This window comes from Falco naumanni, chromosome 13 (genome assembly GCF_017639655.2).
Source record: "Falco naumanni isolate bFalNau1 chromosome 13, bFalNau1.pat, whole genome shotgun sequence".
NCBI classification, from domain to species: domain Eukaryota; kingdom Metazoa; phylum Chordata; class Aves; order Falconiformes; family Falconidae; genus Falco; species Falco naumanni.
In genome coordinates this window covers 12606773-12633610 of record NC_054066.1, presented here as the reverse complement: position 1 = coordinate 12633610, position 26838 = coordinate 12606773, and the positions used below count along the sequence as shown (strand labels likewise).

The 26838-nt window shown below is 37.8% G+C and overlaps 1 protein-coding gene across 10 annotated transcripts; it reads right to left on the bottom strand.

Annotated features, from left to right (window-relative positions):
* Positions 1-200: 200 nt before the first annotated feature.
* Positions 201-26276, bottom strand: ZBTB38 (zinc finger and BTB domain containing 38). Of its 10 annotated transcripts, none has more exons than XM_040612842.1 (5): positions 25441-25812; positions 24539-24969; positions 19965-20074; positions 10064-10120; positions 201-6102 (listed from the first exon to the last, which is right to left on the bottom strand). In XM_040612842.1, exon 5 carries the CDS (start codon positions 6100-6102, stop codon positions 2524-2526), a length of 3579 nt encoding a protein of 1192 aa, XP_040468776.1. In that variant the 5' UTR covers positions 10064-10120; positions 19965-20074; positions 24539-24969; positions 25441-25812; the 3' UTR covers positions 201-2523. The 10 variants fall into 10 exon arrangements, 9 of the variants coding, with proteins under 9 accessions (XP_040468776.1, XP_040468773.1, XP_040468774.1 ...); XR_005830618.1 differs by lacking the exon at positions 201-6102 and adding an exon at positions 6109-7359 and having other exon boundaries at positions 25441-26276; XM_040612839.1 differs by lacking the exon at positions 10064-10120.
* Between the last annotated feature and the right edge of the window lie 562 nt (positions 26277-26838).

The following is a 26838-nucleotide window of genomic DNA, read 5'->3' as shown; positions in this document are numbered from 1 at the left end:
GAAGGGAACGTTTGGTAACAGTGTTGCTTAATCTTCTAACAAAGTAATTATTAGAAGATACGTATCTGTGGATCTTACAGATTATGTAAGTATTAATGTAACTTAAAAAATGGAGAGACTTACAGAAAAATAGGAAGATGTTATTTTAATTAAACAAAAACAGAGTTATAATCACTCTTTCTAAAAATAAAATTAGACTCTTTATCAAGCCTTAACATCTGCATTTAATATTTTTTTCTGAACAAAAATACAGATGTGATTATGTAGCAAATTACAGTCTTTGACAACGTATAGTATTTACCTTCTCTTACACTTACTTTAATTCTAATTTGGTCATTAATACTTGACTCATTACTGCAACGTGTTACTTGTAGTAAAAGTGCCACAATTGAACTATAAACATGACATTGCCATCTTAAAACTGCTTTGCTATAAACTGTAAAGAATATACAGAGTTACAAAGTCATTGTGTTTTTATCAAAATATACAAACCCCCCCAAACCTAACACAAGCTATCAATATTTTTCTTATGAACTATACAGTTATATAAAATACTTGTAAAATTATCTTTATATTTATAAATATTCTACCTTATTTGCTTTGGTCTATAATTATCATCATACAAGTCCACTTATAAGATATCTTTGTGTACTTTCTTTGAAACATCATTGTACTTTCCCGCTTATTCCTCTGTTAACCTTACTTAAATGGAACCAAAGCTGCCATGAAACCAAAATTTCTCAAGGGGTTCATAGCATTCACCAATGATAGAATAAGTAAGTGGACTATATTATTACTTCAATCAATACTGCATTAACATTTCAATTGTATTTTTATTGTACCCAAGCTATAGTTTCTTTTAAAATATTCAAGACGAAGTAAGTAAACAAACTGTGTACCATATATGCCCATAGAATGAAGTTGAGGATCACTGACCTTTGTCCTGACTTAATTTTTTTAACACTTCACAGAGATGAACAAACATGACTAATTGGAAATGCAGAGACAGTACAACAGAGCCCTATCATATAAATTTCAACTTGTAGACATACCACCTCTTTTGACTTTTTAAAGATCTCTTAATCTCAGTTAAAATTAATCATATTCTCACAAAATAAGTGTAATATTTTGGTGATGTCTTTCAGAAGCCTATTCTCCCGAATCTTAGCTAACTGTGAAGCCATAAGGCTCACTGTAACCCTTCAGCGTGGCAGGATGAGGGAGGCAGAAAGGCCAACACTCCTTCCTCCAGCAACCTGTTCCAGGCACCTCTCTGCTATGGGCCCACAATGCTGGGCACATACACACTACGCTGCGACACAGCTTGCCTGGGTCCAGATGCTGGCATGGTTAGGGGGGATCACTCATGAAGGGCCATATGAAGGTTAGATGTATTTAAGGCATGGGAATGACAGGGAACCCCCAAAACCGGCCCTACCCCTGTTTATACATAGGGATTGCCTCAGGGATACATACGGAAGCAAGAATCTGAGTATTTACTTACTCCCCAAAATCAAAGTATTTATGGGGAGTTGCTCTGTCATTTGCTGTCCAGGGATTATTCCAGGATGAGGAGGAAGACTACCTAATAATCTCCTCTTCTTCTTCTAAGAAGAATTGTATTTCTAAAAGACAGGATTTGCAGACCCAGCAGGAAGTGGACATTTATATACAGGATTTCTTTAAGCTAGGATGTTTGCTGAGAAACATTTTTTTAGACAAATGCACCTGAATAGCTCTACCAGGCCATTGACATTGGGATTTATGCAGTTTGGAAGACTGGCTATTGTGAGTTCCACTGAATCTTTATTAAATGTCTCAGAGATACCATAAATCTGGAATACTTTCCACACAAGCACTCAGACTTAACGGTTATTATGGTAACTACAAAACTGAATATGGAAAGGAAAGAGGGGTTTAAACTCCTGAATATGTTTTGTAAATGTTGAGTTACAGAAAAGCACACCAGAACTCAACTGTACTTCAGCATACCCAAGTTCATGAAACATTTCCCATCTTCACTTTTGAATACACTAGATTACACTTTGTTTATAAACACATTACTTTTTGTGAAAGAATGCAATATATGGTTTCTGCAGCAAAAATTCCTTCTACAGAGTACACTGCGAACCTACATATTTATTTTGCCTAGAACAATTCTGACTCAAAAACAGCACTATAAAATAGTTCAGTGACTAGTTTCCTGTAATGCTAAGTAGAAGGGTTTGGGTTGGTCATATTTTTTTTTCTCTTTCTCCCTCTCAGTATGTTAGAAGTCTATTGTGGCAAAAGTATTTTGGGTCTTTCACGTAAAGTTGGTATTATTGCAAATACTAGTTTTCTGTGTTATTTTTCCTTTTTTTTTTTTTTTTTTTTGTTTTGCATATATTGACACATGTTTAGGTGAAGACATTTGATCTCAGTAAATGATACTAATTTCAGCGGAGACATTTCCCCATTCAATGCATCTGTATTTTCTCCAACATATAGTTTTGGATTTTTCTTCTTTTACACAACTGTCACTCACAGTATAACTTCTGGAGTTACATTTTGTATATTTTTTACTTCACTTCCTTCTGAGCCAAGGAAATGTGGATTTTCCAAAAGTTTAGTGCTTTCATTGCAAAACTGTTCTTTTCTGTCTTGTGAACCAGGACTTTTGAATAGATGTTTCTTCTGGTGCATTCCCAGAGCTGCTGCTGTCTTGCAAATTTTGGGGCATTGAAAGCAAGCGTATCCTTTCCCATTGTGCTCACGTACATGCCTTTGCTCGTGGTTCCTTTTGGTAGAAAGATACAAGAAGCTCTGAAAGCAGAACTGACAGTGGTAGCGTTTTTCTCCAGTATGAATTCTTTCATGTATTTTGAGCGTTTCATTTAAAGTGAATGCCTTATTACAGTACTGGCAGACAAAGTCTTTAACACCCAGGTGAATACGTTCATGTTTCTGTAGATTTCCAGGAACTGAAAAACATTTACCACAGGTTTTGCAAGTGTAGGGCTTTTCCCCAGTGTGACACCTCATATGCATTTTTAAAGTGGATGGACTTTGAAATTGTTTTTGGCATAATTCACAAATGTAAGGCTTTGAAGTTGCTACATGCCAGTGTACATGTTCTTGAATTTCTGCAGTGGAAGACTGATCTCTTTCACAGAGCTCACAATGAAGACTGGGCATTTCTGCATTCTCTTCTTGACTGATCACTTTTTCCTCAGGGGTATTTCTGAGCGCATATTCTCGACTGCATGTGTTGTGGCTTTCCATAATGGTGTTCTTGCTTCCATGCTTTTTCCTCCATTTGGTCTTTTTCATTTTTCTTAGCTGTTTGGATTTCTTTTTTGGTTTGTAATTATAATAGGGTCTCCAGGGTTTATCACTGGAGTCCTGGTCACTTACATCATCACACATTTCTGTCAGTTCCAGGCATTCTGAACTATAGAGCCTAGATGGGCTTCTTTCTTTTACCTCCATTTCTGATTCCTCAATTAGATTGTCCTGTTTGGACTCATGTTTAGATTTTCGCCCCCTTTTACAAAACAGCTTAGATCCCAATATGTGTCTTTTTACAATAGCCTCATTACCAATTTTTACTGTTATTTGACAAAGAGGTGCAACGTTGCTATCAGTAGATGTTCCAGGTAAGGCAGGCTTTGCAATGTATGTTTCAGTTTTACTCGATTCTTGGACGGTATTTGTTGTTTTGCTAGATGAACCTCCAGATCCTGTGACATGCTGCATATCCTCAGTTGCTTCTGCTCTGTTGTACAGCAGTGTTTTCTTTTTCTCTTTAACAGGTTTTGACTTTGTAATGCACTTTCCATTATTATCTGACCCGTATTTACAATCATCACTTACAGACTGACTAGGTAGATTATTTGAAGATTCTGTCTTATTGTTTTCTACAGAAGTGACTGTTTTACCGTGCATTATTACCGATGAAACTCTGCTACTGTGCATTATAACAGAGGGTGCAGAACTGCTGTAACTGATGACAGAGGTTGAATTTTCATTCACATTCGATAAAGACACAACTGAGGAATCACACTCCTGAGAACCAGAGTCATTTGCAGCAGTAGAAACTCTTTTTTCAGCTGTAAAAAAGTCTCTTTGCAGGTCAGAATTTAAGATACCTACTCCCCAAGAGGAAGAATTCTGAGTATTTGTGGAAGATGCTGTATCGTTACATGCAGATGTATCCAAGGCTAGAGTTCTGTCATTTGCTATTATATTACGTTGAAAATTCAGTGGTGGTAGCTCAGAGCTAAGAGAACTCTGAATGAAACAGTTAGTAGAAGCAGTTTCATTAACCTGGCTACCTGTTTGAACACTTTCGTATGAAGAATTTCGGTAGGACTTATAAGGTAGTCGCCTGCATTTCATAGGTAAAAGTCGATAAAGTTTGTATGGGTACATACTTGGTTTTAAGCCTCCATTGGCTGTTTTTTTATTTACTGAGAGACGATGGTCAATTGCATGGAAAGACTTCTGATGATTTTTTAGTATATAGTAAGTCATAAAAGTCTCCAGACAGAAAATGCACTGATACCGTCTTTCTCCAGTGTGCCAGATCTCATGTCTGGTGCGATACTCAGCTAATGCAAATACTTTATTGCAGTAGTGACAAGGATACGTTCTTCTCCATGAATGCACATTTGCATGTCTTCGAAGGCTAGATAATGTTACATAACTACGCTTGCAAACGATGCAAGTGTATAGTATCTGCCCATCAACAACTTTAACCAAATGATCTGTTTCTGGTAAAGTGCAGTTTGCATTAGAATAATCAGTGATGCTGTTTTCAGACAACAGAGGCTCTGCGTTTGTGTATGAACTTCCATTCCTTCCTTCTGTAGTAGTATAGTTATCTGCAAAATTTTGTTCATTTCCATTGTGAACCGATAAGCTACTTGGTCTCACACAGACCTGTTCATGACTTTCCAGTATATTTAGATTTGCAAATTGTTTGCTGCAGTATTTACATATGAAAGTTTCCTGACGCTCTGAATGGAGCTGGAGATGAGTACTAAGTAACGCCCTGTCACTGAATGATTTTGCACAACAGTTACAGTTGTAAACAGGTGGAACAACAGTTGCCACAGATCCAGAGGCATTAGCAGAACTGTTGTCCTCTTCTCTGGATAAATGCAAGTCTCCTGCTTTATTTTGAGGTTTTGGAAAGGAAGTAATTGCCTGATCAGTAACTGCTTCATGTGGAGCTTCTGTAGTGGTCGCTGTAGAGGCTGGTACTTTTGCTATGGCCAAACCAGTACTCTGGGGCTTAAAGGCTGTTTTAGGAGTATTACCTGCTTGTTTTCCTGGGTGAATGAGTGGTGTGGCTTGGAGATTTTCATAGTGGTCTTCAGTCATCTTGTATGAAGGGCTGCTGTCCTGTTCAAGAAAAGGCGTTCCTTGGAAAGTATCTCCCCCAGAAGAAACAGCATAGGAGTGTTCAGCCAGCGTACTGGCTGGCTCAGCATCTTTGCAAACGTCACTTCTGTCGAGGCTGATGCTGGGAGCTTGTATTGTCTCAGACACCTTTTTAAAGCTCGCCCTCAAATCAAGTGGAGAAAATAAACTGTTTTCAGTTTCAAAAATCGAGAATGCATTTGTAATTCGTGGTCCATTTGTCACAGCGGAGTCTTCATGTCTCTTTTCATGTTTTTCCTCTTTGACAGTCCCTTTTTCATTAATACAGTATGCATAGGGGCAGGGGGAACTTGAAAAATTAATATCTGTAAGATCTTCTAGAAATGATATTCCCAGTTTTTTCCCTGCTGCTGCAAGGTCCGTTACAGTCTCCTGCCTCTTAACAACTACTGTGGAACTGTAGATGTAATTCAGTATTTCTGTAAACACTTCAGCTTTGAGATCATCTAACTCCAGTACATGGCCTGAAATACAAATAGTACGACTCCAAAAAATGTTTTTGAAGTAAAGGCTTGAAGCTGCCAGCACATTACTGTGGGCTTTAAATTTGGTATCTTCCACAATTATGGTGACATCACATAAAATACCCCGAATGCGCTGTTCATTTAAAATGGAAAGTACAGTGTCACTGTGGAAGTCGTCTTTGAGATCCTTTGAATGGGACATGACTGTCATCTATAAGAAGAAAAAAGAAAAGGAATGTAAATATATTTAGAAGGCATTTATCACCCAGTTCAGTAACAGATCAGTTTTATAGTTCTATATTTATTTTATACATATCCTTATTTTATTAACTTTCAAATTTTAAGAATGAGTACAATTTTGTTCTAGTATTTCAATTGAAGTCATCTTAGGTTAAGTTGTGCCAACAATGCTGAAGGTAATCTATGTACGTACATATCAAGGATGCAGGAACACCTGTAGCTCCTCAGCAGGAGGCAGAGGATCTTCTCTGTCCCCACGTGGGTCTGTCACCCACCCTGTGTCTTTCCTTGGGGATCGCAGCCGCCAGCTTTCTGTTGTGCCAGTGGGTGCATCTGCTCAGGTTCACACTGAATGATTCACAGAACCCTTGAGGGAATTCCCCCAGCCTGCGGTTGAGGTATTTGGTAGACAAGATGGGGAAGGCTGAATTGCTGTGGTTCTGTGGATATTGAGGACTCTGTTTTCAGGGCCAGTTTGTCAGACAACGACTTCACAACACAACTGCATTTGATCCCCTTATTAAGCTGATAGCTAAAACAGGATCAGAGATCCCATGCAATAAACTTCCAGTTACAGGATAAGGCATTATAAACAAATGAATGCAAGATAAACGCAAATTTGTAAACAATAGCATAGTACATCTAACATGGTTTATGTTAACAGAATGTTACTTTTTAAGTAGTGATTACATTTTATTTAAGAATTTACACTTTAAAATGACTGAAAATTTGTAACTGAATTTAAAAATTCAATGCGTAAAACGAGTAATATAATGTTTTTTCTTCAGCTATGGTTTAGATTTAACATGTTTGCAGTTTGTAATATGATAGTGTGTTCTTAATTTCTACCAAATAAGACATAATTGCAATAGTAAATAATATTAAATAACTGCCAATTTATAATAATGAGGTTTAATGCTAACAAAAATGTTTAGATTAGACAGGCTGTTACTGTATTAATATATTGGTTTTATTTAATTGCATTAAATGATGTAAAATATGAAAGTGGACTGAAAAAATGCATTAATTCGACAGTATGTACCTGGAGAAAATCTCCAACTTAACCAGGCGATTTTTTTCTTTTTGTTCAAATTCCTATCTGTACCATATAATGACGTCTGTTTCTTTTTTTTTCCATCTCTGAGCAGTGTTTTCAACTACTACTGCCCATTTCTGATTTCAAGTCATGAAGAAATAGTTGTCCTACTGGCACTTACCAATCACACCACTGTAAAAAAAAAAACCTGCATATTTATTAAAGACCTTTTTCTTTCAACTTGTGGAATCAATATGCTTATTAAAGAAAATAACCAGCTACAGATATTTTGTAAGATAGATTAAAATAGTACCACACTGTAGCACTACAAGTTAGTCATACCTCCTAAACATTCCATCTACTGCTCCAAACAAAAATTAATGTTGAAAATTTTTATAATGACCTTTACCCTCAAATAGTTTACATTAAAAATGCCAATATATTTATTAAGAGGGGTTTGATCCAAATGGTGAAATAAAGGTTTGACCCATATTGAGCAAACAGAAATAGCTGTTTAGAACACAGTGGCTTTCTCACCTAAGCTATTCAGAATCCTTTCTTGAAAACGGGGTCTTTATAACAACCTAAGTAATATGGGACATACACCCTTGCTCTAGCTTATCTAGTTACACTTTGGATGCTTCACCAAAAATCCAGCAGCTACTTCACTGCAAATCAATTTATAAAAATAAAAATTATAACGTTACTGTGAAGATAAACACAAAGTACTATGAAAAAGATCATAAATCTGGTACATTATAGATGAAATTTGGAAATAAAATTTGTACCTTGCAGCATGGCCACTGTTTCTATCAGGAAGGTATTGTCTATGCAAAAGGCCAAAGCCTCTAATACAGTTTAATGGCTGAGCATTTTCAATGCACAGAATTCAGAAAACACAAAATTGTGATTCACAAAAAATACCTCTGATGCTTATATATGCCACGGATGTCAAGAAATTAATTCATCAGTATAACTGTGACAGAAATGTAGGCATGTATTTAATTTTTTATTATCTGGTCACTCACTGCAGCTGTAAATTTGGATGCATTGTTTTGTGCCTTTAAATCTTAAAATCATAGTTTAATCATGTGGTTATTTATTACACTTATTCAGCTTAAAATAAGAGATACTTATTCATTTAGAATGATAACCTGAAATTCACAATAGTAAGGTATGGTTATCTGCTTTGGTTCGGTATCTGAAACCCCATATATAATTGTAGATAGTATTCTTTCATTAGAAGACTTGATATGCTACAAACTGACAAGAACACTTTTCTTCAAGCAAGCAGCCACTAGCCCATAATTGATTCTTTTTTCTCATTGACAATGTCTGAGATTGCATCTGACTTGCTCATGTGATACGGTATTAGAAACCAACTGTTAGACATCAAAAACATTTCACAACAGGAGCTATTGATAGAGTTATTTCCCGAGTATAGGAAATAAATTATGTCAACTCTACCTCCCAGTGAACTGCCCCATAGGAACTTGCCTGTGTTTTTTCTGTTTGGTTTTGTTCTGTTTATTGGAGACAGCTGGTTTTAGTTCACAGGCCCATCATCTGACATACTGTTTGCTAAATGTATCAGACTGCTACTTCTACACTAAGAGGCATTTATAAGCAAGGCCCACAAACCCAAGTGTTTTTAGTAGTAGTCTTTTTATTTAACTAGTTATTTCAAAATTTATCCTCCTAAGAAGAAAAGTGAGTTTTTTCAATTTCTACTTGCATGTACGTAGACTGCCAGTTTTTGTAGTCCTGGGTATTTTGGTATGTTAGCAGAACACTAAATTGGTTCCTTGTGTAAAGACAGAGGAAACTATAATTTGCTATTTGGACTTTTTTTTTTATTTTTCCTGTGAGCTAAACCCTCTGCTATATATCTCATTGGAAAGTTATACAGAAAAATTCCCGAACAAATTGATTTTCAGAGTTAACACACTTTGCTTCTTTGTCTCAACCTATGCATTCCTCAAATAGTCCATTTACTCATGTGTGTAATCAATTCTCTGCTGCCTTTTATTTTAGCTGTCTTGCTTCTTGCATTTGTGAAAAACATGTCTTGAATGCTATAAAATCAGAATGCTCTACCTAGCACATACATACATGGCTTATCAGAATGCTCTACCTAGCACATACATACATGGAATATTTTAGGAATATTCTACATTCCATTTGCAGTTTCATTTACTGTCCATTTGCAAAAGGAAAACCTGCTCTTCCAAGGGAGCTCTACTGAGACCGATACACAGAGATCAAACTTTGATGTATTAATGTATTAGTAGCATTATTAAAAATTTTCAATTAAAAACACCATTCAATTAAAAGTCCATTTGGAATGTTACTATTTTTCTGTATGATTTTTATTATAGAATTATGGAAGAAATTCTAGTATTATTTATAAATGTTGCCCAAAACATATGTAAATACCATTTGACCTACTGAAGGTCAACAAAACTCTTCAGCCTACTAAACCATCCTTTTTGACACAAATATGTGTATTAATTTGACTATACTGATCTCTATCCATACATAAATAATTTCTTAGGAATATGAGTAGGTAGTATAACTTAATAGTCTTAACAGTCTTTGTTGCCCCCATAGATAAATATAACTTCTGAACAGCAGAATTTCTGATTGGGAGTTACTATTTGCAGATTTCCTGCAAAAACTGTAACAGACTTAACCGGCTACTAAAAGTTGTTAAATCACTTTGAGAAAGAAGATTTAAATATTCATCTGAAACTTAAGTGTGGGTTAATTAAACTATAATGTTACCTTTTCTGACATCAACAGAATAGCGCCTCAACAGTCGCAAGTGAAAAAAGGTAATATTAAAAAATGGAAAGATCAGAGATTGATACATCCTAACACAAGTTTGACTACTTACGCCTCACAGGTGACACTGCTAATGATAAGTATTATAGCAATCAGCTCTACGTGGACACTGCAGAGGGAAGAAGCTACTGTTAATTTTTACGTTAATATTACTTTGAAGTAAGCAAAGAGATCACATTTTTATGTTAATATTACTTTGAAGTAAGCAAAGAGATCACAACAAGTTTTACTGGCCGATGAATACCAAATATAATAAACACAACTTTTTTTTTTTTTACTACCAGAAAGAACTGTTGCAACCTAGGAATACTGTTTTTAACTTTTGCTAAAATTTTGAAATCCACTGTCAGACAAGTGTTCCCCATTACACATGAGAACAGACTCTTATTCCACTTGGGTTGCCTAAATTTGAAAGACAAGCTAGTGGCATAAAGAAAAAAAAACCCCAAACCCACACACATCAGGGACAATTGCTAGTCACCAGGCAAAATAAGAAACAGCTAGATACTTGATAAACTGTAGAACAGTTCTCCCTCTGTTTTCTTATTCCATGCATTTCTACCGCAATTTTAAAGATGCGTATGTTTCCTGGTACTTACCAACGTAACACTATGGAAACATGTTTCACTCCATAATTTTCTTAGATTGCTTCATTCTGCTCTGTTAACATACTTTGAAGGCTACCCCTGTTTTGGTTTTGGCCTGTTTCCGTGACTGAGAAGGAACATTCATCTGTATCTAACTCCCCTGAAGGACACCGATCTGTTCTAGAGCAGAAACAGAGCTAGGCATCGCGAACACACAAAACAAAACCCAAACAAAACCAAGAACACACATACTTTGCTGCCTCCAGCTCTACTATCCTGATCCTTGGCCGCCTGGAAGCCTACTGCCTGATCATCACCTTTATGATGGTGGCTCAGTTTTTCACGGAATCACTTCACCAGCCCCACCTGTGCAGTATGGCCACGCGCAGCTGCCTCGACCAGGGTCCCCCTTCAGTCTCCTTGCAACCTCAGGCACACAGGAAAGTTTTAATGATGTCTAATGATGTTTAGTAGCTTGCAGTAGCGTGTAGGTTAGTGTTCCAGTCTACATAACTACACATTATTTCTACAAGCACATTTGTACTTTTTTCTCTTTTAGACTCCTGCTGCTTGTGTCCTTCCCTGTTAACGCAGATTTGTTATAGCCTTCATAGGTGTTTAAGACTTCAAACACTGTCAGCCTCACACCATTTCCTCTAACTTTTCATCTGGACAGCTGGAGGGGGCCGGGATTTGGTGCAAGGACGGGACGTTTGCATTAGCAGGTCTCTGAGGGTGGCGGACGAAGCTGCCTGTCAGCCTTGTAATACTTCCCCCCCCCCCCCCCCCCCCCCCCGCCCCGTTAGCATCCCTAACTCGTCCTCTCCCTTCCTACCTTACGCCTCCTACGATCCTTTCCCATCGCATGGAAAACAACTTTAAAACCATAGCAGCGCTCAGAGTAGGCTTATGCTTTTTATTAAGCTGTGTTTCTCGTCTGGAAAACCAGAGCGAGTCCTGTCTCTGTCACAGGGCACTCTAGCTGGTCTGGCCCTGAAAATAATTCTAATCCCCCCCAACAAACAAACCAACCAACCAACCCACCCACCCAAACGCCCATTCCTCGCTGGATGTCCGATTCTGATACCCCAAATTTCAGCCTTTGGCCTCCACCCGCTGTGGGAGCGCCGGCTGTGGGTACTGCTGCCGGGCCGCAGGAGCGGGCGAGGCGCGGGAGGGCAGCGGGAACGGGAGGGCAGCGGCAGCGGGAAGGCAGCCGCCGGGCCGCGGCAGCGGGAGGGCCGCGGGAGCGGGAGGGCCGCGGGAGCGGGAGGGCGCCGCCGCCCTTCGCCCACACGGGGGGGCTGGACGCGCGCGCTGGCAGCCCCGTCCCCTCCCCGCAGCCCCGGGCGGCACGCAGCTGTTGCGGCTGCAGGCAAGGCGGGCGGCGGCTGCCGCAGAGCCCCAACGCGAGCGCCCCGTAATCCCGCATAAAATCTAAGCTCCCGATGCGGCACGTTAGCGGCAGCACGCCCGTCTGTCTGAGCACGGGGCTGCGCCAGACATCAAAGGCATGGCACCCCGTCAGCTGCCGATAACCCCTCGAAGACGCTTCCTGTTTATGGTGAAACCCGTGCGCTGGGCGAGAGCCAGCCTGCAGCCGAGGCAGCCATGCCCGCCACCCTGCAAAATGACTTCTCCTCGGCAGTAACACAAACGCTTACGCAACGTTACGCTCGCACGTAGAACAACTCACTGGTCTTGAGCTACCTGGCGTTTAAACCATGCCTGTGGCGTTCTCGCTAGCAGGGAGGCGGCCGGCGGCAGCAGCTCAGCGGGACGGCGCGCTGGGGACGCGGGCGGACGTGACAGGTGCCATCTTCCCGGCGGCGCGCGGCCCGCGGCACCCGGCAGCCCCGCGGCAGCGCGCGGCCCGCTGACGGCGGGCGGACGGCGCGGCCGCCATTTTGCCTCGGTAATCCCTCGCAGCCGGATTTGCCCGTGGCTTGTCAGGGGCAGGCCGATTCCGGCGCCCCGGCTTCCCTGCTTCGTTTACGAAGCGCTACGTTATTCTCCGTGTGTTTATTTTACAGCAAATGCTTTGCGCTTAATTAACCCAGCCAGCTGGGATATTTAGCGTATCGGCCAAGCTGTTTACATGCAAGGACTGTAAATTTAGGAAGATGAGGAAATCCCGCGTTCCCCTATATCCAGCCCCTTGCTCCATGGCCATCGATGCCGTTTTGGCCAAACCATTTAGAATTCCTCTTAAACCTAACAAAGGATTCTGACTGCCTTACTCTCTCCTTCAAGGCCCTTCTCGCCAGAAGAAAGGGAAAGCATTTAGAAGTAGCTCTGCGTAACTTCTGCAACTTCCCGATAAAAGGGAGAGATTATACTTCCTTGGGGAGGGGGGCAGAAAAGTCCAAAATAAATTAATTTGGTTGCTGAAGTATACCCACATTTACCTTACTTTCCTTATCTAATTAGATTAGTTATCTTTTTTTTAAGCATATATAGAAACACAATCGTGAGGATATTTATTTTAAGCACTAGTCTTAGTCTCGAATTTTGATTTCTTCAGATTATTCACTGCCTCAGGAAACAAGTGCAGCAATACCATTAGTGCTTATGAAGCACTAACAAATGCTTACCTAGATAAAGAAGGAAGTAGCTCGATTTCATGTAGCCAGACGCTCCAATATATTTGGTAGTCTTCCTATATATTCTCTCCCTCCCTCCCTCTGCCTCTTACTAAGTAGTCAGCAAAACCTGTTTTCCCAGTACTTGGAATCATGAAGCTTAGAGAAAACCTGATCTTTGAGACAGGTAGAAAACATTGTTAGAAAAATGGACAGTTTGCTTTTCTCATAAAGCTTGCTTGAAAATAATAATTTTGCCCGAGGCTAACCTGTGTTTATGTTTAACAAGCTATTGTGTATAACATTTTACTGGGCCGTTAACTATGTTTTCAAATCTTAAGCCTATGCATTAGAACCACTGAGTAGGAGGGACTGATTCATTTTAGACAAAAATAAAAAAATCCAGAAATGAACTATTTCATCATGGTCACCCCTGTATGGGCCTGGAAGTTAGAAGTTTGCTGGAGCCCCTTCATGATAAATAATGCTTATCCTCTGAGGGAACGGTTTGATTTCAATATAAGATAGACAACCTGTTATAAGGAGGGCAGGTCTTTTTTTCCAACATTCTGTCTTGGAACTATCGTATGCTTTCTTGGTCGTTTAAAAGATACGGGAAGAAATCTGTTCTTGTCAGGTAATTGTCATAATTTCAGTGGCTGATCTATACATCCCTCTTCTTTCACCATTTTACACAATCCGTATAAAAAGATCATCTTGGAAATACTGAACAGCTCAGTGGAGAGCTTAATTACTGCTTCTATATCACTGGAATTATAAATTAAGTTCACATACTGAAGCAATTATTATCTTTTTAGCTTAGGGCTCCCTGCTACCAAAACATGGTTTCTTTCATCTCATGGCAAACTGAGCTGTTCTTATCAGTAGCTGTTTACCAACAGCTATGGGAGATGGAACAAACAGTTGAAGAACACAGCAGTATTGATTGCAAAAGCAAAGCGCATGCCAAAGTTTTCACAACCTTCTTTTTTATCCCAACCTACATAACTGAGAAGCAAAGTTTCATACTCACATGTAGGTTACTTTTAATCTTGGACTTTGTCTATTGCTGATTTACTTTTGATTCTTTATTACTATTTTAGGTGCATATATACTTATTAATATGTATTAATGAGGATGTCTGACACAGGTGCCATAGGAAATATTTGTTACAAATGTGTTGTCAGTAACAATACAGTAGTAGGAATTAAATTAAACCTGTTGTAATCCTTTAAAAGAAAGAAACGTGCTACTGAACAATAAATAAAGCATATTTTTAGATAATGTGAAACAAATTTAAAGAACAGTAGGTTATGAATTCCCCCTAAATCTTAATTAAAACTGATTATTTTAAATTGTTTTGAAAATCAGAGGCATAACCATCATTTGTATAGAGGATACCCCCAATTTAAAGACATTTATTTATTTGTACTTGGCCATTTGAGGCTCTGGCAGTCTACTACATTGTCTATAGATATTACAATTTGGAGAAAATGGACTCTTTCTTTCTTCCTCTTTTTTTTTTTTTAATTGATAGGGTGTTTTCTTAAAGCAACTTCAGCTCATCCACTGAAAAAAGAATCACCTTTTCTGTGACTAGTACTGTAATTGAAGGTACTAATTTCCATATATACATATATATATACACACACAGAGTCCCATCAGCTCCTTGTGTATTAAAAATATTCTTCAGAGTAAGAAATTTTTCATAAGGCCACCTTGGCTGCACCCAAGATTGTACATTCTTATTATAATGTTCTGTGTAAAACTGACTGCATGCAAAGAAAATGGAGGAGCTGGTGCTGCAGTCCCACCTATGTGAACAGACTACGCTGATATTTGTGGGCAGTCAGACAAGTGTTATCTGCATCTGCAGTCCTGATTTCAGGGTATAAGCCACAATACAAATTACATACATTAAAAACGGCAATCTTCTGTGTAGCTAGTGTATGTGTATCAGTTCCCATTAAATATATAAATGATTGCATGTAACATCACACAAATATTATGTAGTTTTTAAATAGAAGTCCAAGTAGTTTATATTTCTTACATGGTAAAATTGCAAATATAGATAAATTTGTCAGCAAACTTTTACTTTTTTAAAATGTATAAAACAGTTCCGAGGTTACTGAAATGGTAGTGTTTAGTTGCTTTGCTGAAGTCTGATAATCTCACTTCTGCAACTCATGGCATGTGGTTTTCTTTCCTTAAGGGTATTTCAAACTGCCTAGGGAAAAAAAAATGTTCCAATGTTCCTCTCTAGTCAAGCAGTTTCAGTTTTTAAACAACAGCAGGAAACAACATATATAGCATTACCAGCTCTTGCAAATTCCTCAGGAGTGACAGCATTTTGGCCAGGGCTTGACTGGTTTCCTTCTCAGTGCCTAGGGCCTGCCAGCCTATCCATGACAAAAACACTTGGATGGCCTTTCTTCTTCATTGCTCTCACTGCTGAGGTCAAAGCAGACAGTGATGCTGCTGAGGTGGAAAACACAGCTCCTCTTCACCCCTAAGGCAGACCAGCACTGCACTCAGAAGTGGGTACAAGAAGGACCCAGAAGCCCAAAGAGGCTTCACTCTCTTCTCTCTTACGTGAGCAAGGGAAAGAATTCCTTTGTGCAACCTGCCTTGAGCATCAAATGGAGGGAGAGGAAGGGAGGAGCACAGTTATGGAGACCTGCAGCAGCTGCCTGCACCTGCAAGTCTGGCTGAGAGGAGAGGAGCCTGGCAGAACTCAAATCTGGCTCTCCAACTGTGCGAGTGGTGCATGTGCACCAAAGAAACCCTTTCTGTAAGATACTGCCTTCCTCCAGTTTAGGCGTGGCCTAGTCTGAGTTCCATTAACACTAACAGAACATATACAACCAATTTTTAAAGGTATAACTATACCTTTGTCTCTCCACCAGTCTAAAAAAGAAAATGAAGCAACAACAATAACTTGACATAAATCCAAATTCTTCTTTCGCACAAAATGTAAACGCCTATTGTACTGCTACAAAGAATCAGCTGACTTTACATCTTGCTACCTCTGAACAATCTCAGTATTATTTTCCATTTAAGTCTTTCATTTTTTTAATGTGCTGCTGACAAGCCACTTTCTAGCCTCCTACACTTCTGGGACATAGCACAGTCCTTAGCTAGCACAGATCAATTGCAATCATGAAGCTGTGTTTACAGACAGAGTGACAACAACAGACATTTTTTCTGTTGTTGACTTGTCAAATGTAGTAATTTATATATTTGAGAAGTAGCAAGTTAAACAATTTTTGTTCATTTTGGACAATTACTGTGTGGTAGTCTGTTGCCCATTTAGTTATGAAAAAGACAAAATAAAAGGAGTCAAAGTCAGCCTTTCATTTTCCAGTTTTCAGAGGAAACATCCTTTAAATATCTGAACCAACATGCACAAGAGGAGCAGCCAAGCTGCGTGCTCAGGGGCCACTGTTATTCTCACTCAGGCATGCTGGGGGCCAGGTCAATGCAGCCATTCTTGTCCTTTACTACAGCTGATGTAGCAAATAAAAAAAAAGTTAGAGGTAAACCCCTTCGCCTGGAAACACCTGACGCAGTTGGTCTGCTCTATGGCTGGGCATAGCTATTTTGAAAGCTAAAATTGGTCTTCAAGCTGTTAGCTGGACACCACTGATCTCCAATATTCCTTAAAATATTGCAATATATATTTATGGTTTTGCTGTTATATTGGTCAACTTTAGCATGTCAAAACCAATGCACAAGTGATAGCTGTTACTGTGAACCATCACTTTAGTGTGGCCATTTATTACAATAACTTATTAGACACTCAGTAACTTTGGCTGTGTGCTCTTAAATATTCTTATGCTTTATTTTGTGCTGATGTAAGTGTCCCAGCACAAGCCCTACTCCTCCTCTTCCATCCTGCTGCACATTTCCAACTTAAAAGCTATAGCAGGGCCTCTGCTTATGCAATGGAGGAGGAGGAGGACTCTGGCAGAAGCAGGTATCAGCTGGCAGTAAGAGGAAAATCTTGATGGCTCCAGCTCTGGTTTGTGCTGCATGCTCTGCCACCAATGTGAATTGCCCCAGGCACAAATCCTAGCCTGACAGTGAGTTCAGCTTAGATGGGGAGCAAAAAATAATAATGAAATAATAATAACAGTAATAATAATGGTTGACTTGCATCTCCCCAGTTTCTCAAACCCTTATCTCCTCAGAAGTCTTAATAGTATTGTAGCAGATGATGGTATACAGCAGCATTGTTTATGGTTCAGGATCATGAAAAGATTCATGTGATAGTGTTCAAACTATCTGGAATTAATACTAGATTCTGGTACACTTGACTCTTGAGAGTTATGGAAATGTTTAACATTGGCAAGATAATCATTACTTGCTAAACCTCATTATTAATGTATGAAGCCTTCTCTCTTATTGCACACTCCAAAAATGTCAATGGGAATCTTTTCATTGATTTCAAGGGATTTTTAATTAGGCTACTGGTCACATAAACAACTTCTCAGATTACCCCAACTAAATTAAAGATCAGAAATTGCAGATTTCCATTTCTCCTGTCTTTTAATGACCATCATTTTAGACTTATTCTTAAAAACATATCATCTTGGTACAACAGTTAACCTGAAGGGTTGTATACACTTTTCATTTGATGTAGAAAGGAATACTTTAAGAAGAAAGACCAAAAATATCCTGTATGTAAACTTGCTGAAGACAGTAAACAGATTTGTAAAAACTGATCTTATATACTTGAGCTTCTTTTAAATACAGATTATAAGCCAAAATAGTACTATACAGATATTTACACAGGAAGCGTGAGTAGTGCCTAAATGCTACATCCACATCATATTCTCAAAGTCATGAACAACTGCCATTTTGACTACTTCTACAGCTCCCACGCACACACCCCTTTTCCTGTTGTTGACTGTTAGAAGATGACACTTGGTCGTACCTCCTTGCCTGGATACACTGGATAGAATGAGAGTGCTACAAGCAACACCAGTTTCATTTTTATTTAGTGGCTTTAGTTTGTCGCTGTGTAAAACAGCATAATCATACTTGCTTCTGAATACTAGTACAAGATTCAAATTTAGAACACCTGAGCATTTCCAAAAGACACCGTAAACATTCCACCCATATTTTGCTGTCTTAAGGCAGTGCTATTAAGTATTCAGAATCCTGGAAAAAGGTTTCAATATTGCAGACCAAGCCTACCATGCCAATTTTGTCCAGTTACTGCAAGTGCAATTTAAAGCGCAGTAAAAAAAAAGAAAAAAACCCAAACCACAAGAGATATTTCCATTGAAAACATGAGGTTCTTAGGTTAAAACCTTGGAGTATTAAGAATCCACATTGGGCTATGCCCAGAAATCTTTTTATATGGTGATTTTTAAGATGCATGCATTATTGTGAGCACATGATATGTAAATGCATTGGGCGGCTTAATAAGCATTCACTGACACACATCTGCAGCTTTGCTAATGTACCTTTTATTCGTATGTGGTTACCAAGGAAACAGGTTATGGCCCAGTATTCTACCTAAAATACACTGAGTAAACGTTCTATGACAATTTACTTGAAATAGGGACAACTTAGGTTTTGTAGTGCATTGCTTCTTAAGTCCAGGTAACCTGAATTTAATTTTAACATTCTGCTGAATACTTTAATCTACCAATGGCATCTTATTGTCTCTGAAAATCTACGTCACACGTCTTTTTCTACGTCACACAACATAGTGTGTTAAAAGTAAACTTAAGTACAGAAAACATTTTGAGATATTCTAGGAATTGAAGAGGGATTTTTAGTTTCAGTTTTGTTTTGTTTTTTACATTTGATTCCTTATCTTACATTCTGCCTGGTAGCCTTAATTACTTATTTCGACTTAAAGATACCACAGCATTAGTGACTGTGATGCAACAAACTGTTTCCTACAGAAATTTGTGCGAATAGTGCCACTGAAATCAATGCAAGTACTCCCTTTTTATAATGCAAATTATACGCTATGATACAACCACGTTCAAAATTAATTAATCAGGTTTTCACTGATTCTTTCCTTCAATAACATACATATCTCAAATCTAAAGCACAGATACCAGACATATTTATTTTAGCCATGATGATTATTGCACATTCACAGTAAGAAAAAAGGAAATTGCTAATATTTGAAAAAAGCAATGCAAAACGTGAAACTTTTATTTTGAAATATCCCGATTATTTATCACAGTACTGTACTTGAATTTACAGACTGCTTTTTTGCCGTTCGCAATGCAAGAGGTTTTTTGCTACCCCGATTACAATCATAGGTAAAGGCAGAGATTGGATGAACTATGCTTAATCAAAACAACAATGTTAGAAATGGGCATTGGCACTAAGGGAGTTCCTTTACCTTTACTGTATGGCACAGATTTGTAACGAACACTAGTGACTGGGATCCAGAGTTACCATTCTGGCAAGCTCAGGGGGGTTTGCTTGCCTGCCAATATGTACGGTTTGTACAGATCACTGAAGGCTATAACAACCTGTTTCAAAGACCTATTCTGCCTGATTTTGTTTGTCCAACCTCTATGGCAATAAAAACCCAGTGGGAGCTGGAAAAATCCAACAATATTGATATGAGAATAGAGCAATGCAGCACCATAACAAGAACAACTCTTAAATTACTATTAAAAAGGTAGAACTAAAAAAAAGGTTTACTGAAATGTAGTGCAGTGGCTTTAAAGTGTTAAATATTTTAGCACTGTTTCTATGTGAGTTTTAAAGAGATTTCAGCTTGCTATAATCACCCCATAAACTTACCCACCTAAAATCAGGTTGTCCTTCTGTTAGAGCCTTTTAAAAGTGGTATCGACAGGTATTTTCGGCAAAACCATCTCAGTAATTTTGTGAACTCTGTGGCTACTGTGTATCAGCCTGCAAAGGGGAAAATCCAAATTTAATGACTAAATTATTAGACAAGTACTGATTTCCATACACATCGTATAATTCATCAGATTTTTTCCCAGACTGCTATAGGACTCCAAATCTACATCTGAGAGGCTTACAACACACCAGCAATAAACCAGTATGATTAACCGAACTGTTGAATACTGCTTCTGCCTGCATTGTTTTATTATGGTTTAGCCTGTGTAGTGCAAACTGGACATGATATTTCATAATACATCCTAGACAGAAATGTAAGGATGTTTTCAGGTTTAAAATAATTTTTCATTGGGGTCACTGGAAAAATTAAACTAAAAACAACCCTTGGCTCTACTTCCCTTCCCTCATCTCAACTATATCCAAGTTATTCCTCAAATATTTACCTAATAAGACATCAGATAGCAAAACCTCCACAGCTTCTTCAGTCTCGTCCTGAGTTTCACAAGGTAAACTCAGTGGAAAACAAGTGTATTTTAAGATTAGCTTCACAGTTTGCCAGTTTAGAAAACAAATAAGGTACAGGGAGAAACAATCATCATTACTAGTCAGCTCCCTTGACTCCACCTAAACTGCTGAAACCAATTACAAGTTATCCTTTATCTTAAAAGCCTCCATGTGTTTTTGTAGTCTTTCAAAAGGCCTTTTCTTTTTCCTTTTTTCATTTTGCCACTTTTCTTTTGGTTTCTTTTGTCACAAATATTATCACAGTATCAGTGATAGTGACACTTGTTCTCTGGAATACATTTCCTGTATCTCTCTGCTTAAATGATATTCATCGTTGTCAAACATCCTGATTTTATGTTATTATGTATCAAACATCCTAATAAGGTTATCATGTAATAGTGTAAAAAATATTCAGAATAGGCCTTTGTTTTAAATATACTAAATAAAATTAAATTGTTCCATAGACCAACTGCAAAATCTTATGGATAAAGCCTTATGACTCAGCTGATTGGCATTTATATAGCAGCAATTAAGAATACATATATCCATCTTCCATTTGCAAATACACTATATACTTTTATAAATAACAGTATAAAGGATCCATTTCTTTGGCTTTAAAAGGTAAGAAAGCGAGCTATTTTTTTTTTGTTTTAACTGAGTATTTTTTTAGTATATCTTGATTTGAATAAGTATTCTATAGCTCACATCTGTGCATAAAAAAGGCCAAAATGAAATAAAATTGGTGTTACTTAAAATACCAATAAAGTTGTATTCACAAATGATTGTGAAATACTATGGTGAATGGGAAGCTTAAACATCACATTTAAAGGAATCCGGTGGTAAAAAGATCGTATCAAAGCTAAAGGATTCCCACATTTGTTAATACTAGAATTCAAATGTAATATTATACATAACAAAGCCCTTTTAAAACATAATAAAGCAATTCACGTGAGAAAGTACAATAAGCACTAGATGCCCCAAAAGGGTTAATTAGTACCTGTTCTCTACTACCAGAGTCTGTCTAATGGTCTGACAAATGTTATCTGAACACAGGTAGTTTCACACTGAGAGAGCTGCAGTTTCAAATCAAAATGAAATTTAGAGGCAGAAGAAACCATATTCAGAAAGGTCATGGAAAAGTAGGATACTATCTGAATGAATGATTTTTAGTTTGATTTCACTTTTACTGATGCTTTGTATGGATCTTCTGTTAGGTAAAAATGGAATTTGCATGTATGAAAGAACACACTTCTGTTATAAAAGGGAGGACTCGGTATCAAAAATCAGACTTCTGTTATAAAACTGATTAAAAAAAAAAACAAACCCCCAAGGTCCCCTAACAATAACATTTGCAGGCTGTGCTGGAGGTGTGAAAAACTGCACCTGCTCCTGTGTGCCCCCATTAGCCCCCTTAGCCAAGGGGAATAAAACGGATGAAGTTTACACGAGATTTCTTGTGGTACCTCTGGCTATGACATTCTGGCACTCTGCATTAGCTACATAGAACTACCATTAAAACACATTAAAACCCACGTATCATAGTAAAACTGGAAACAGTTTGCTAATTACTTGACTCCTCCTTAATAAATAAATCAGTTTCTTTAGCTAGAAGAAATTACTGTTCACAGGCTGCCAGTCAGTTTTTCCAGACTCATGAAAGCACTTGAGTTCAGTCATATTAATTACAAGAGGACTTGCACCCCCTAACAAAAGAGAAAATTTGCAAATGGATTTAAAACAACCATAGCAAAGCATGCTCATGTAACGCAGCTCCACTTTTTTTTTAATGCCTTGAGTGGGTACATTTGAACACAAAGGCGTAATAAAAACAGTTTATCGCTAAGTGCCCCATTTTTTCTAAAGATAAATATCAGCAGCAATAAATAGATTGCTTCTACATAGTGTTTGCTCAGCAACTTCCTTTAAAAATAACCACAGAAGAAATAAACAAAGAAATGCAATTTCGATAGCTGCATGTAATGGCGCACTCCATATTAACATTTCAGACAGGAAAATAATCAGAAGCAAGCTACTGGAGATAAATCAAATTAGAAAAAAATGCAAACTTTAATATGTCACTTGAGAGATGCTGTTTATTACGTTTTCAGTTCTGCTTCTTTAGGTGGAACAGGGGAATACTGCACTGCATCAAATTAATCTCATAATTATGAATCAAATGGTTTTATTATCATTATTAAGCATAGGCCTATCAAGACAGATGACACGTCATATTCCTGAACAGTTATACTCTGTTTATTTGGAATGCACTGAACTGACATATTTAGAAATAAACGAGAATTAGTTTGATGTTACTGACACTGTCAAGGCTATTATTGATAATTGGCTGTGCTTCTAAATACCTCCTCTGCATTAATTTTCAGTGCTGGATCCTCATCCACACGAAATATACTTAGTCATTTTAAATTCAAGGACATGAAAGGAAAATGGCTACCCTGCTGCAAAAGTCTCATTGCAGTAGTGAGAATTTCTCGAGTCGTGTACAAAGGAGTTTCAGAAGGAGATACACTACGTTATAAGCTCAGTGGAGACATTTAGTAATATCTGATTCTGTGTAAGCAGTTACTTGTGGTATACGTAAGATTTGACTTTATTGATGCTGTTAAAAATGTTAGCTAAAGAGAGAAATAAGGAATTAGAGTACTTAAATTTTATAGAATCTGTAAGGTTTGCAAATTACCGCAGACCACAAGTGAGCTGCTTTTGTAAAGGCTTGTTTAAGATCTGACAGAAGTTCTTTTCCAGTATGCTTAAACACAGTTCCTTACCTGACCTTCAGCATGGGTCCGCTATTTAAAGAAAGGTTTATTAGCATTACTGTGGCTGAATTCAGCAAAGGTGAAAGAAGGTTTAAAAATACTTCTGATTCTCTGCATTTCTCAGCTGCTAAATATTTGAGTGATACTTTTATACTGTGATAATGTAACTACCACTTTATATACACACAGTACAAACCTTGACCTACGTGCAAGACTAGGCTAAATTAAAAAAAGAACCCGGGGTACGTTTCTGGAAACAACCAGTGCTAAACAGGGATAAAACAGTTTTTTGTTGTGTACAGCTTTGTAAACATGGCATCGTTTAAGAAATGATAGCCGCATGGAAACATAAAATGAGATCAGACTCTAGTTTAGAACTGAAAGGAAACAACTGCAAAATTTCCATTTGCACTGTGATATTGCTATTAAAGAGAATAACATCTTTCTACATCTCTACCAGTGCACCTTTTAAAAGGATTTGGTTGCCAAGGAAACTGGTTCTGGCCCAGTATTAATCTGAAACAAATATATTACAAAAGTTGGTGTAAGTAATACAATACTCATAATTCTTTTTATTCTTAATACTCAAATTCAGGGTTTTGTACCTAATGCTGTTAAGTTTTTATTTCATAACCTTTTTTGTGTGAAGTAAAACACACTCCAGTGAAATGATACTCAATTTAAGCTGGTAGGGCCATCTATAGCAATCTCTCTCTTTAAAGTCCTTCTACCTCAAAATAAAAAGAAATACTGCAGGTTTATGTTTGTAGCTAATACTGAAAATACAAGCCTTAAAGCATATTAATCTTTATTTAAGATTTCGCACAAAACGCAAACGCGCTTACTACAGAATTTAAGTATTTTTCATTTTTCTTATCTACCCCAATTTTTATTTTTGCATTTTAACTGCAAGCTTAGTAATGCTTGTAGTCAGCTTTAAAATGTAATTGAATCAATAGGGTTTTCAAAAATTCTTTTGTTGCATAAGCGTTGCCACGCCCTTAGTACATATGATTATTTTAACAGACATGATTGCTCTACTTTCACATCAGATTTTTAAAAAACAGATAAGAAAAAATTGTCTTGCCAATATGTGAAACCGACAACTTAATATTAGGTTGTTTCCATTAACAGTTGAATACATTTTTTAAACTGAATGCTACATTCCAAAGCCCATTTCATGTTCTTGCAACACTGACCAAGAAATCAGTAAAACATGCAAATCTCAACCTACCTGCATGTACCACTTAGAGCAGTGTTAGCATGGCAATGCACCCAGCCATTTTTATGTAAAGCGATGGAGATAAGTTCTATTCTTGGTCTTCTTGATAATTTTTTAGAAGCAGTTGTCAAAAATCAGATGGGAAGCAGCTTGAATAGACCGTGATCAGGAGAACCGAGTTTATCAATAGGGAAAGCAGGAGTGGGGAAAAAAAAAACGTCCTCATCCAAGGTTTTCCGAAACTGCAACACAAGGTAGTTGTTTTTTTTTTCTCCTCCTCAGAGGGTTCAAAGCTTGAAGCTGACCACTGCAAAGGCCACTTGTCACATTTACTGAAAATCAGCCTATTGATATCACAGCTGAAAATATAAACTCGACAACCAAAGCCCATTGCACAACGTGGACTGCGTAAGAGTTAAAAATAGATTCGACGTGCCTCCTACCTGCATAATAAATATGTAAGTTTCAAGTGCTTTAATTCGATATTCACATTAATTAACAATACAATATACATTATTTAAACTACAGTAAACGCAAGAAGAAAAAGGGTGACACCATCTGGAAGCACAGTTTGCTTTTTTTTTCCCCCCCCCTTTCCAAGGGCTAATAATGTAGTTTGAATGTGATGACAAGCTAACAGCTCACCACATTGCAAATGAAAAAAGAATTCTTAAGGTGATGCTCAAATATCTAAGCCTGTAATGAAGCACAAACCAGTCTTCACTACTGCATGACATGGCACACAGACCATTTACATACTCACATTTGAGATACTAGGCACAGTATAATGAATTCAATACACAGCATGCACACAGCACAAGCAACGTTAATCCTGCCTGCCATTTTAAGCTTGCAGGAGTAAGATACATACTGCAGCACAGCTCTGGTAAGGGAGGAGGCAAGGGACAGCTCACCTTAAATGCAGTATCTGATTAATGTTGTAAGTGACATTGCGTATCAGCTACAGAGTCTTGGTTCAACTGGGTGGGAGGGAACAAAGAAAATTGTCATCAACTGGTGATGCAAGATGAGCTCCCGTCACTAACACTGTTAGCAAACTCCAAATTCTACAATGATACAGTAGTAGCATTTCAAACTCTTATCAAAATCTGCCTGTGCAATGGCTGAGTCCGCCTGCCGAGGAAACAAAACAATCTTCTTGCTTATTGGAGAAACGCTGGGTTGACTACAGTAACATCCTCTTGATGCAGAAAGATTTCACGTCGCACGTATTAAATCCTGGATGCATTTGCTGTGCTTCCCTAATTTTTAAGTCTCAGAATCAAAAAACAAAATAAAAAGAAAATGATATCAAAAATAGTATAACTAAAGGTCTAATGTTCATACAAAGAAAACATTTCTTTTTCTTTCCTTTCTGGTTTCTCTCTTTTACAGTCCATCAAAATCCTGAGCAGTATTGACAAACCACACGAGCACAGGGTCTGACTGCATGATCAGCTGTCTGTGTCTACGCTACACCCTGTTAACCACAAGCAGTGTTAGAGCTAAATATATCTGCAATGCAGAAACAGTAGGTGCTATGTGGTATACAATTCTGATTAATTATAAGATACTTTTCTATCCTCAGATATAATAAATAGAAGAAAATTTGGTGCTGATCTCTGTCGAGCACAGTATCTGTCAGACTTACAGAACATAAAAGCTATCCTAAGTATACTGACCTAGATAGCACTAAGAAGACTTAAGCAGCGTACAAGCATACTCACTGTCAAAGCAAGGAAAACGAAACAATGATTGTCTAATCAAACTGAAAGCAACAACTCACTACCACAGTATGAATTCCAAAATGCTACGTACTGTATATGCACATCTCATGTTATTGGAAGATGCAAAGCTCCTTTGTTTTTTTTTTCTCGGAGGCTTTTCTTAGCTACGGTTGCACAATGACATTCTGACATCATGGAGGTCAATGCAGATACTAAAGTGCTGTCATCGTTAAGAAAAAAATCATTTTGAAATATTAAACCACAGCTGCAAAAATAATAATAATAATTAAAAATTTCACATCACCTACTTAACATCTTTCTGTTACCTTCTGAGATTAATAGCATGCACATTGTTCAGCCGCATACATTAAATTGGTATCACCCTCTGCTGAGACTGCAAGAGTAATCGGGGGAATTAAATTTTTATAAATGGTAAAAAAGGGTTATTTTCTGGAAAACTTCATAATACAATAAAATATTTTGCATATATAATGAAAAATATACAGAGAAAAAAGCATTAAAACCTGCCAATCTGATCTTTTTAAAAATGCCTAATAAGCAAAACTGATTTTATTTTCGTTGTCA